Below are 12,604 nucleotides of genomic sequence, written 5' to 3'. Positions count from 1 at the left end.
TTCTGCTCCCCGCTCTGGCTCTGGTGAATTCTCTCACCCTCCCGCGCTTCTGACTGTACCCAGTGCTTGTATAAATAAATAAATTTTTTTTTTTTTTAATAGAGGCATGTTTTATTTATTTATTTGTTTGTTTGTTTGTTTATACAAGCACTGGGTACAGTCAGAAGCGCGGGAGGGTGAGAGAATTCACCAGAGCCAGAGCAGGGAGCAGAGCAGGCAGAAGGACCGAAGCACACTGCTGAGGGGAGCAGCGGGCGGCAGGAGAGGTCTGCGCGCCATGTGGGACCCTCCTCTGGTGGCCGGGGAGCAGCCGGGGATCGAACCGGCGCGGCAGAGGCCGCGGGCAGCTTCGCAACCCAGCGCTCAACCGCTGCGCTACCGGGGAAGCCCATAAATAAATAAATTTTTAACAAAAAAAAACAAAAAGCAACCATGTGATAGCAGTCGTTAGTTTAGGTTAGGATGTCTAAAATAAAAAAGTCGGGCCCCGGCCGCCGGCGAGGGTCCCACAAAAAAAAAAAAAAAGTCAAGTGAGATGATAGCAAGTGTTGGTGAGTTTATGGAAAGTTGGAACCCTGATACACTGCTGCCGGGTATGTGAAATGGTGTAGCCACTATGGAAAGCTGTCTGGCGGTTCCTCAAAAAGCGAAACACAGAATCATCTGACCCAGCAAGTCCATCCCTGGCTGTAGCTGAAGAAAAGAAAATATATGTTCATATAATAACGTATACACACATTTATAGCAGAATTATTCATAGTAACCCCCAAGTGGAAACAACCCAAATGTCCATCAACTCATGAGTGCATAAATGGACTATGATCTATCTAGACAGGGGAATATTATTCAGCCAGAAAAAGGAGCAAAGCCCTGATAAATGTTACAACATGGCTGAGCCTTGAGTATATGTTGCTGAGTGAAAGAAGCCAGGCATAAAAGGTGACACATTGCATGATTCCATTTATATGAAATGCACAGAATTGGTTGCCTAAAACTAGAGGTAGTGAGAAGTGATGAGTGACTGCTACTGGGATGGGGCTTTCTTTTCGGGGTGACAGAAATGTTCTAGAATTAGACAGTGGTGATGGTTGCATAACTGCGGGAATATACTTACAGTGACCAGTGACCGAATACTTAAAGATGATAAATTTTAGGCCACGGGAATTATATCTCAATTAAAAACAAAAGAAAAACATTTTTCAATAATGATCAGGATTTATTTTTTATTTTTTTAAAGATTTATTTATTTATTTTACATAAGAACTGGGGCACAGGTCAGAAGCGCGGGAGGGTGAGAGAATTCACCAGAGCCAGAGTGGGGAGCAGAGGAGCAGAGGGACCTAAGACACTGCTGAGGGGAGCAGCGGACAAGGCAGGAGAGGTCTGTGCGCCATGTGGGGTTCACCCTGGCCGGCAGGGAATCCAACTGGCGCTGCAGAGGCCTTGCACAGCTTCTCAGCACGGCGCTCAACAGCTGCGCCACCCGGGAGGCCCATTAAGATCAGGATTTAATGTGAGGGATGTACACCCTGGTAAAGAGACAACGACATAGAGAGCAGTCCAGAACATTTTCTGAAGGGACAGTGCAGGCTACAGGTGTGTGCATTCTTGCTCCAAGCAAACAGAAGCCTAGTCAGTTAGTAGCTGATGGGGCCAGAATTAGGAGCCGGAGGTGTGTCTCTCAGGAGTGCTCTTCCTAAAGCTTCAAACGCAGCTTTTTTTTTTTTTTTTAAAGGTTTATTTATTGGGCCACCCCGTTGGCGCAATGGGTTGAGCACAGCGCTGTGCAGCTGTCCGCAGCCTCTGCAGCGCCGGTTCAATTCCCGGCCGGCCGGCCATGGAGAATCCCACCCGGCGCAGCAGACCTCTCCTGCTCGCCTGCTGCGCCCCTCAGCAGTGTTTTCAGTCGGTCTGTCTGTTCTGCTCCCTGCTCTGTCTCTGGTGACGCCTCTCACCCTCCTGTGCTTCTGGCCTGTACCCCAGCTCTTGTATAAATAAATAAATCTTAAAAAAGATTTTTTATGCATTCAAGAACTGGGGTGTAAGCCAGAGGCGTGGGGCGGGTGAGAGGCCTCACCAGAGACAGAGTGGGGAGCAGAACAGGCGGATCCACTGAAATCCACTGCTGAGGGGAGCAGCGGGGAGACAGGGGAGTCTGCTGCGCCATGTGGGTCGCTCCGTGGTCAGGGATCCAACTGCGCTGCAGAGGCTGCGGACAGCTTCATAGGTTGCCTCTTCACCCCTTGCTCCACCAAGGAGGCCCTCAACCGCTAGCTTTTGTGGCTCGAGTGCTTACAATCTGGCTGGGCTGAATTAGGACCCACAGAGTGTAAAAATACATATTTGGTTTTGAAAAAAAAAGAATGTCAAAAGGATAAACAGAACGCAAGGTTCCTTAATAATTTCTTTACATGTTACAAGTTGAAATCCTACTGTTCTCGGTTGGTAAACCAGACATTAGGATTCATTTCACCTGTTTCTCGTTCACTTTCTGAGGTGTGGCTGCGGTATTTGGAGCGGGCGCCCGGCCCCTGGGGGCCCGAATCAGCGTGACCGGAGCTGATTTGGGGAATAAAATTTCAGGGAGCACCCTGAGCCGACCAGCCCCGACGGGAGGTGCTGACCTGGGCCCTGGGGGGAAGGCTGGGCGGGCATCGCCCCTCCCGCGGGGGGGGGGCTGGAGCACCCAGGCGGGCCTGGAGAGCTGTGCCCTGTTAAAGCATCGGCAAAGCCGTGCCAGGGAAAACGCCGGCCAAGGACGGGATTCCTGTGTGCCCCGAGGTGGTCTGCTCCTTCAGCCTAACTCCAAGAGACGGCCCCTCCAGACGCGGCGCCGGGCACCCCAAGGACCGACGACGAGGGCGGTTCGGTCGGATCGCAGGGCCGGGCGGGGTGGGAGAAGGCAGGGGAACGCACCCCCCGAGGGCGGGACCCCCGAGTTCTGCCGGCGTCTCCGGGGTCCGCCCCGACGGCGGCCTCAGGAGGTGCCCGCGGCCGTCGGGGCGCGTCCGCGGGGCGGGGGCTCCGGGCCCGTCGGCGCCAGGGAGGCCCCGCAGGGCCGGGAGCCGCCGGGTGCGGGCAGGGACGGGGCTCGTCTGAAGTCAGCGCGCCGCCCGCATGCCGGGGGCGGCCCTGGCGTCTGGACTGCTCCCCGCGCTGGGGGCACCGCCCGCCACCATTTTCTCAGGTAATTTTCCATCCCCGCCCGCGGGTGCGGGCGCGGCTCCTGCGGGCCCGGACGCGGCTCCGGGCGGGGCCGGCGCGGCGGAGGCGGGGCCCCCGCGGGCCCGGGGCGCGCCGGGACCCCCGCCCCCCAAACTTTGCCAAGTTGCCGGGCCGCGGCGCGCCCGGAGGCGCGGGGCGCGGCCGCGGGCGGAGCCGCCCCCTGACGCCGGGCCGCCCCCTCCCGGCCCGGGCCGGCCCCGCTGGCGCGGCCCAAAGTTGGCGGCCGCCCCTGCGCGCCGATGTATGGGCGAGCGGCGGCGGGAGGCCGGGGGGCGGCCATATTTGCCGGCGCGGCCCGCGCCGCCCACAACAAAAAGTGCGCGGGAGCCCGGCGGGCGCTCGCTCGGGCGCTCGGACGCGGGGCCCGCCTCGCCCTCGCCCGGCCTCGCCGCCGCCCCCGCGCGCCCGGCCCCGGCGCCCCCGCGCCCCGCCGCCGCGGGGATGTCGTACAAGCCGAACTTGGCCGCGCACATGCCCGCCGCCTCGCTCAGCGCCGGTGAGTGCGCGCCCCGCGCGCCAAGTTGGGGCCCGGCCCGGCCCGGCCCGGCCCGGCCCGGCCCCGCGCCCGGGGGCCCGCGGCGGGGGGGGGCGGCGGTCCCGGCCCGGGGCAGCGCCGCCGCCATGATCCCGGCGCCCGCGCCGCAAAGTTCGCGGGGCGCCCCGCGCTGCCGGGGCCGCGGGGCCGGGCCGGGCCGGGGCGCGGGCGCCGCCGCGGTCCCCCCAGGCCGGCGGCCGGGCGGCGCGCGGGCGGGCGGGGGCGCTTCTCCGCGGCTCCTTTTTCCTCGCGCGCGGGCGGCTCGGCGAGGGCCCCTGCCGGCGGCGGGAGGGAGCGGCCGGGCCGCCGGGAGCGGGGCGCGGGGCGCCGGCCGCCGGGAGGGAGCCCGGCCGGGGCCCGGGCGGCGGGGGGTGCACGTGGGCCCGGCCTCGCGGGGGTCGGGCCGGGGCGCGGCGCGCGCGGGGGGCGCTTCCCGGCGGGGCGCGGGGCCGCGGGCGCGGGGCCGGGGTCACCGCCGCGCCGGGACCGGGTGGTCGGGGGTGCGCGGCCTGGCGCGCGCCGGAGCCGGGCGGCCGGGATGGGGCGCGCGGGAGGCCCCCCGGGCTCCGGCGTGCGCCGGGCGAAAGAAGTTAAGAGGAGCGGGGGTGCCCGAGCGCCAGGGGCGGGGGTTGGGGCCGTCGTTTGGGCCCCGCACCTGGAACCCCCCAGTGGCTGCTGCTAGAAGCCCCCTTCCCGCAGGGCCGGGGTGGGGGGCCCCACTCCCCACTGCGGCCGCAGCCGGGCGTTCCGGGAAAGTCCCGCACAAGTTGTCAGGCCGTTGTGGGCTGTGCTGGGCGCCTGCTCCCGGGACCCAGGAGCCCTGGGGAGGTGGGGGGGGAATTCGGGGTTCGGCGGTGACCGGCTTTCTCCCCCCACCAGGGTCCGCCTTCCTTGGACACTTGTTTGGAAACAGACTTCCAAAAGCCGGGACGCGGGGCTGGCACAGCCCGGGGGGAGGGGGGTGGCCTTGCAGGTCAGAAATGCCACGCTGGCAGCTGCCCCAGGCGGCAGGCCTGGTCCCCGGAGGCTGACTCCACAGCTCCCCACATGCCAGAGGGCCCCAGAAAAACGCAGTAGATGCCTCGGTATGTTTAACTTCTAGGACACAGATGGGGGGCTGGAAAGGGTTAAGGTTTCAGGTGCTGAGGGGGCGTCCTATTTTCAGGGGTGGCCTCACCCCCAGCAAGCAGGCAAGCTGCCTCCAGATGTTCTCCACTCCCCCGGGTCTGCAGACCTTGCAGTGCCCGGCTTGGCGGCCCAGGTGGGATTTCTCCCGCGGGCAGGGTCTGCCCGCCTGCACCGGGAGAGGATCTCAGGCCTGCCCTGGTGTAGTTAGGCAGGGACCCTAAACTGGGACCATGGGAGACTGGGGTCACAGAGTGACAGGTACCCCCTAGGGTCCCTCAAGCCTGCCCCTGGCCTGGGCTGGCTGGCACCCGTGCGCAGCCTTCCTTCTCTCTCCTGTGGTGAATTTCCGGAGGAGTCCTGAGCCCCCAGATTTCCTGTGTTTGGGGGGCCCACCCTCATCCCGGTGGAACCCTTTGGAGAGCTCCATCTCCCCCTGCCATTTGCATCCAAGATGGACTCTCCGCTGCCGCTCCTCCGGCTTCCTTGTCATCATCCCTCACGCCCTCCAGCCCTGCCTCCTGCTCACGGGTTGCCAAGCCGCGGCCTGGCCGGCGGTGGCAGTGGCGGAGTTAGACAAAGCCCCCGCCTCCCCGCCGGAGAGCCCCCCCCCAGGCGCCCCAAGTGGCGGGAAGGCCGCCAGCTCCCCAGGCCCAGGCCGCTCTTTGTCTGGTGTGGGGGCGGGGAGCTGCGCCTGCCCCAGGAGCTGCTGGCCTCTGCCAGGCCCTCCCTCCGCCCTGGGCCTCCCTGGTCCCCAGCGCACTGTGCATTGTCTGAGATGCGCAGAGACGACCCAGCGCCCGCCCAGTCTGGTCTCTCGGGGCCAGATGCGGTGCCCCTCCAGCCTCCCCGTGTCTGCAGGAGGGAGTGGGCATGAGTGGAACTCAGGGCCCTTCTGCCAACTCTTCTCCACACACCCCTGACAGTGAATAAGTGGCTGGTGCTAGCAGGGAATTGGGGTCACCTGCTGTTACGCTGGTGGGAAAGTCTGCCCTGAGCTGTCGCCGGTTCCCCCTCCAGCCAAAACGGGAGATTGCTCAGCCCTCTCCTTGAGCTCCCGGAACCCCAGCACTATGCACCTGTAGGGTCTAGAGCATCTGCACATCCTATTGGGATTCCTTACCTCGAACAGATGGAGAAACTGAGGCCCAGAGAGGGAAAGGCCTTATCAAAAGTCACACAGCCGGGAGTGGCCCAGCCAAACCGGCTCCTGGTCCGGTCCCTTGTCTGGGGTGAGAAGCAGGTACCAGGAGGTGAGAGACACTGAAAGTGCAACACAGGGAGGCTGGAGGGGCTGGCCTGGCCTGGGCTGCCAGGGAGTTGGAGCCTTCTAGATGCTTCCGGGTGCTGTGCCAGGATGCATGCTGCCTCTCCCTCCCCCGTCTGGCAGTTGGCATCCATGCCTTCCCCGGGCCCCGGAGGGGGCTGTGGCGGGGTTGGAACCCCGGCCTGGGCTGCAGCGCCTGAGCTGCCCAGACCACATGCCTGCCCACATCAGAAGGTCCAGGAAATTGGGGTTTGGCTGACATGGTGAGGGGACTCACTGCCCCAGCCCTGTGTCTGGCCCTGCCCCCTCCCCCCTGCCTCTTTGTGTATGTGGGAGCCATCCAGAGCAGCATGCCTTGGTGCAGGGGCATGGCACCCCCACTTTGGAAGCTCTGGGCAGCACAGGTGGAGCTGAAGCTGGGCTTCCTCCCTGGCCTTCATGCTTGAGCATGAACCTGACCCTCTGGGGAGTCCAGGGCAGGCAGGGGACAGGGACAGATGGGGGGTGGTCACTGACTTCTGTGCTGTGTTCCCGGGGCAACTCCCACCTTCGCTGGTCTCTCCCCAGGGAGGGCTCTGAGGTTCTCGGGGTGCCTTCCAGTTCCCGTAGCCTGAGCTCCCGAACTTCTCCCCTTCCCTGCCCCTCCCCTTGCCTGCCCAGATGAGCAGCTGGTGGGTTTGCCCGGCCTGGCACCAGCTGTCTGTCCCGCAGGCCAAGTCTGCAGAGTCCACCACGTGCGTGAGAGAGAAGGGTTGGTTCTGGGGGCGGCAGGCAGAGGGGAGCCGCCCCTGGGCGGGCGGGAGGACAGGCAGTGGCTGGCTGCAAGGAGGCTAGGTCAGCTCTCCATGGTTACCGCTGCCTGTAACGCCGCAGGATGGCCTTTACCTGCTAATGGCCACTCGGACGCCATGATGGGTGTGCTTGCATCCAGCTGTGGAGCGGGAACCATGCCGTTCCCAGTGAGGACCTCCCCAAGCCTGTCCAGGTGGCTTCCTCTGCTCCCCTTAGCCCGGGCGGGGGGGGGGGGCCCAGCTGAGCCAGGCTCTGGGCCCCAGACCTGGGACTCCCTCTTTGCATTCCATCAGCAGGACCTTGCCCCTCCTCTTTTGGAGTACAGCGCCAGATGCCATAGAATCAGGCTGTCAAGAGTTCTGTCCCTTTTTGGGGAGCCACAACAGGCTCAGAGAGGTTGAGGGGCTTATCTGAGGACACACGGCGAGACCGTGAGGGACTTGAGATTCCAGGCGGGGTGTCTGGGGCACAGTGTGGTCTCAGGTCTTGCAGCCCTCCTGTCTTCCTCACCTGTGGTCTTGGCCTGGGTGTGGACCAGCCCCGGGGCAGCGACGTGGCTGTAGATTATGAACTGCTGGGGTGCAGGACCCAAGAGAAGGGGCCTGGCGAGGATTAGGCTAATAGCAGCAGACTGCAACTGGGTGCCGATCCTGACTGCATGGGTGGGGAGAGGCTCTGTGTGACGAGTGGTGGCCTGTTGGCTATTGATAGGTTTAACCTCAGCCATGCAGGCCGAGTGTCTGGGCCCGGACACGAGCAGAGCAGGCAGCGTTGGCTGCTGGCGACGCCTGAGTCCTGGGCAGGCACACAGCTGCAGGCCGGAGTCCTCGCCTTGGGGACAAGCAGCCAAGGCCTGGCGAGTCCTGACTCTCCCTTGTTGCCCTTAGCTGGGAGTGTCCACCCGCCTTCCACCAGCATGGCCACGTCCTCCCAGTACCGCCAGCTGCTGAGTGACTACGGGCCACCATCTCTAGGCTACACCCAGGTATGGCAGCAGGGGTGAGGTGTGGCGGGAGGGGCTCTGGGGTGACCTGGGTGTGTGCTCCACATGCTGGGAGGGGCATCCGGAAGAGACAGAGAAGTGTTGGGGCGGAGCGTCACCTGAGCCGCCTCTGCCCCAGCGCCCTGATTGCGCTCATGTTCAAGATCCAGGGATCAGAATGGAGGGGTGACAGGTGGCAGGGTGTTCCAGGGGTGACACTGGGAGAGCCACAGGTGACACGGGGGTGCTGTGGGAGAGCCCCAAGGCAGGCGGGAAGCCCCGAGAACTGCTGTTTCTGTTGGGGCCAGCACCCTGCTGTGCCCCTGGTGGGGCGCCTTGCTCCTCCTGCCTGGGACAGAGGGGTGGGGGACCCTGTGCCCTCCATCATGCCACGGCTTGGGGTCCCAGTGAGGAAGAGGAGGACCAGCCGAGTATTGATGGGTCCAGATGTGTTTCACCAGGGCCGGGGCTTCAGAGCCCTGCACTGCACCTGCTTTCTACCTGGCTCCCCACTTGGGTGGACAGGAAACCGTGACCCCCACGTGGCCGCCTTGCTGAGACCCGGTTCCCTCCTGCCGGGTGGGGTTGATGCCTGCAGGCCCCCCAGTGGGCCTGTCGCTGACTCTGCAGGGGTGCGTGGCCCGAGCGACCCCAGTCCCGGGGCCAGCTGCCCGGTTCCCTCCCACGCTGGAACCCGGCCTCGGAACCTGGCCATCTTCCGAGGTTGCCCGGGAGGCGCTGGGTTGAGGCGGCGCCGGCCATGGCCCGCCGGGCGGTGCTGGGCCCGGAGGAGAGGCAGGCGCGGGCCCGGGAGCGGGACGGCCCGCAGAAGCGGCGGCGGCGGGAGGACGGGCGGAGGCGCGGCCTGGAGAGACAGCGCAATGCCCTGGCCACGCGGCGGCGGGAGGCGGGCAGGGAGGACCGCGAGGCCGAGAGGCGGTGCCGGGGGGATGTGGAGGAGCTGGGCCAGGAGCCGAGGGCCCGGGAGGCCAAGCAGCAGAGGCGGCGGCAAAGGCGGGAGAAGCAGGCGAGGGCTTTGGAGAGGGCACCGGGGCCGTGCGGAGGGCAGCGCCAGCAGCCGGAGGCGGAGTTGCGGGCACGGGCCCTCTGAGCAGAGCCCCCTGGCCTGCGTGGGGGCTGGAGAGGGGGCTGTGGGGCTCCTGCCGGTGGGGACACCAGGCTGGGGCTTGGCTGTCCCGCTGCCTTCCCCCGTCCTGCGCCTCGTCTGCCCCCGCAGCCCGGGAGTGTTTCGTCTGCTGGGCCCGAGAACATCCGTGGTGGCGCTTTCTCGTCAGGACAGGGGTGTCGTCTTGTCCTTGGAGAGGATGAAAGCTCCCGGCGGCGTGGGCGGCTTCCGCGTGGGCGGGAGGCAGAGACCCGGCTCCCAGGGGGGAGGCCCCAGCCTGGCCCAGCTCCCTCTGGCTGCCCTGGACACCCACTGACCGCGGGCTGGGTCAGCTGGGGTTGACCTGCGTGACCCCCCTTCTGACCCTAGGGGACTGGGAACAGCCAGGTGCCCCAGAGCAAGTATGCCGAGCTGCTGGCCATCATCGAGGAGCTGGGGAAGGAGATCAGACCCACGTACGCGGGGAGCAAGAGCGCCATGGAGAGGCTGAAACGAGGTGAGTCTTGGGCGGCAGACTCCCTGCTGGGCGACCCCCAGCGCTGCTCCTGTGACTGTTTAGGGAGATTTCTCCGGAGGACAGGGCGGGCGGGGGGGGCCCGGGCTGCTGCCTGTGACAGCTACCGGGCAGGTGAGCGGGCGCAGTGGGCTGTCTGCCCTTGGGCCCTGAGGGGCAGGGACTTGGCCGGCGGTCCTCACGTGGGGCTTCTCGGAAGGCGGCCCCAGCCTGTGCCAGGCTCGAGCTGCCAGGCCAGCCACCTGCTCGGCGGGGCCGTTGTATCCAGGCTGCCACCACCCTGGTCCCAGGAGCCCCGGGAGGGTGCCTCCTCCTCCAGGGTGAGGGCATGTTCTGGGGCCTGCCTGCCCTCTGCTTCTGCACCTCAGGGCAGGGCGGAGGGGGGGTGTGGGGAGGCAGAGGGAGAGAGAGCACTTTGAAGTTCTGTCGTGACTGGAGAGGGAGGGGGGAGGGCGGCCACGCAGAAGAGGTGACTCCCGTGCGGAGTGGCCGGGCGGCTGACTGCAGGAGGAGGTTAAGTAGGCTGTTACCTCGTGAAGGAAGGGGAGTGCAGGGGAGAAAGGGCTTCTATTTTAGAAGGTGGCAATTCAGAGCAGCAGTGGCCTAAGTGCCAGTTTAATTTTGGCAGGGATTTGGGGGTTCTTAGAGAAGCAACTTGGGAGAAAAATTAGAGGAACATTCTTGGTCATAAATTTGGGGTGTGGGGCTATGATTCGGCTGTGCCTGGCTGGGCTCCCCAACCTGCTGCTGTGAACACCTTTGTGAAGAGACTGCTGGCAGCGCTGGGTGGGGGCTGTGGGGAAGTGGGGGTGACAGACCGAGGCTGGGAGGGGGCCACAGCATGGCGTCAGAGGAAGCAAGACAGCTTTGATAAGGAGTGCTGTCTACTCGAGTGGCAGTCCCTGGAAGATGGTGGACCCCAAATCTGACTGACCATCTGCACCCCCAAACGGCTGGTGGTTCAAGTCAATGGGGGACTAGCCAGTGGCCACATCCCGGGCTGCCTGGTTGTCTCTGGAACCCTGACTGGCCTAATAGCGGGGAAGGGTTGCTCAGGGCTTGACGGGGGGCAGTGCTGTCCACAGGGCAGCAGACAGACCGCTGTACTTTTTAATGGTTGGAAACACCCATGACTGTGGAACACGTGAAAATGGTGAGATTCGCTCCGGGTCAAGCGTGCGCGCTCCCAGGAACACGCCACCCCCTCGGCTTAGTGCGGGGCTGCTTTGACCGGGCAGCGCAGACTTGGGTGCTATGCCTGAGTCCGTGGCCTGCAAAGTCCAAAGTTTTTGCTGTCTGGCCCCTTCTAGAAAGAGGGGTCTGAAGCTCTGAGATAAGATTTGGGGGGGGGGGGTCATTTCCAAGACCCTTGGAGTTCTGTCTTAAACAGCATAGAGGCCTGAGGTCTGGTAAAATGAGAGCAATTTCATGACTAGTGATCTCATTTTTTGCCAGTGGAGGCAAAGCAAAACCAGAAAAGATAACAGATGGGCGGGGGTGTCCTCAGTCAGGAGGACAAGGTCGGGGGGTGAGGGGGCTTGCCACGCCGAGCAGCCACCTTGCCTCTAGCACTTGCAGGCCGCCTGCCGCTGGGTTCAGGTGAAGCCAAAAAAAGCAAGGATGGAGAGCGTGGCGTCTCCAGGGTCGGGCAGGCCCAGGGAAGTTGGGTGGAGACACATTGGCTCCCTCTGCCCGGCAGCACGCCATGGAGGGCGCCGGCGGTCACCACCTGGAGTGCGGGACGAGTTTGAAGAGTTTGCAGGGAAGGGCTTGGGGAGCACCTGGGACCGGCCTGTGCCTTTTCAAACCACTGGAATACTTGGGTGGTTTGATGCAGGTCCCGAGTTCCCTTGGGGGGTGGGTGGTCTCTGGCCGGGCTGGGAGGGTCCCTCTTCGTCCTCTGGAACCCGGCTCTGCCTGCCGCTCCCCAACGTCTGCTGCTCTTGCAGGCATCATTCACGCCAGAGGGCTGGTTCGGGAGTGCTTGGCCGAGACGGAGCGGAACGCCAGGTCCTAGTGGCCTCCTTCCCCTGGAAGCTTTTCCATCTTCTTCCAAGACAAGAAGTTACAGTTCATCTCCCCTCTTCAGAAGAAACTCTTGCTTTCAAAATGGTAACAGTTTGGTTTTCCTCCTGTGTGCCTCCCATGATTCCTTAGGCTCTGACCCTACTACTGTCTCTAAGATGGAGAGAAGATTTTGGCAGTGGATTAGGGCTTGCATTTTAAATAGTTAGCAACGCCCAGGTTGGTTTTTTCCCCCAAGCATTGATGCTCAAGATGCGTGTCAGGTCACCTGTCCCACCGCAGACGGGCTGCCCGCAGCGCTGGGCCAGGTCAGCCTCTTCTGTTACCCAGAGGGCCTTTCGTTCCTTTCCGTAAGCTAACCCAGCTGGCGAGGGTGCTCAGTGCCCACCGACAGCACCTTCCTTAGGGGCCGCGCCTTTCGTCATACAGCGTAGATTCTGCTTCATGTAACTTCTTTTTTGCTTAAGCATTTGCATGACAATTAGTGCTTTGAAGTCAACTTAAAAAACGCACAAGTTATAAATACAGAAGAAAGAGCAACTGCCAAGCTACCAAGCCTGACCCCGAGGCGTTCCCACGGAGACTGGACACAGGTTCCAGCTCTGCCTTTCTGGAAGTTGGTCCAAACATCTGGAAGAAAACGACTAAAACCGTTTGCATCTTTGTATGTATTTATTACTTGATGTAATAAAGCTTATTTTCATTAACAATTCGTATGAGGATGTGGGTTCCTTCACCTCCTAAGTGGTGTTTCAGAGAAGAGTTGAGGAGTATTGTCAAGGGGTGTTTTCCTGCCAGACCCAGACCCCGTGTGTGGTGCTGTGGTGGGCACAGCTGCTGGGCGAGGACAGGGACGCTGCCCGCGTTGTACCTGCCCGTCTGCGTACCCGCCCCTGGGGTGGACCTGCCCGTGTGCGTACCCGCCGCTGGGGTGGACTTGTGCCCTGGCTGATGCAGGTGGATGCTGGGACAAGGAAAAGAAGATTGGGGGCTCACTGCTGACTGCCTGTTGC

General features: G+C 63.2%; 1 protein-coding gene across 2 annotated transcripts; it reads left to right on the top strand.

Moving 5' to 3' along the window:
• The first annotated feature begins 3,162 nt into the window (after positions 1-3,162).
• Positions 3,163-12,322, top strand: CDK2AP1 (cyclin dependent kinase 2 associated protein 1). 2 transcript variants are annotated; one of them, XM_037511274.2, is made up of 4 exons: positions 3,163-3,187; positions 7,832-7,929; positions 9,422-9,548; positions 11,516-12,321. In XM_037511274.2, exons 2-4 carry the CDS (start codon positions 7,861-7,863, stop codon positions 11,581-11,583), a joined length of 264 nt encoding a protein of 87 aa, XP_037367171.1. In that variant the 5' UTR covers positions 3,163-3,187; positions 7,832-7,860; the 3' UTR covers positions 11,584-12,321. The 2 variants fall into 2 exon arrangements, with proteins under 2 accessions (XP_037367171.1, XP_037367172.1); XM_037511275.2 differs by lacking the exon at positions 3,163-3,187 and adding an exon at positions 3,642-3,721 and having other exon boundaries at positions 11,516-12,322.
• The last annotated feature ends 282 nt before the right edge of the window (positions 12,323-12,604 follow it).

Source organism: Talpa occidentalis, unplaced genomic scaffold, assembly GCF_014898055.3.
Source record: "Talpa occidentalis isolate TD23 unplaced genomic scaffold, MPIMG_talOcc4v2.1 talOcc4.14, whole genome shotgun sequence".
Lineage (NCBI taxonomy): Eukaryota > Metazoa > Chordata > Mammalia > Eulipotyphla > Talpidae > Talpa > Talpa occidentalis.
The sequence above is the reverse complement of the archived record's forward strand: the minus strand, read 5'-3'. Positions and strand labels throughout refer to the sequence as shown.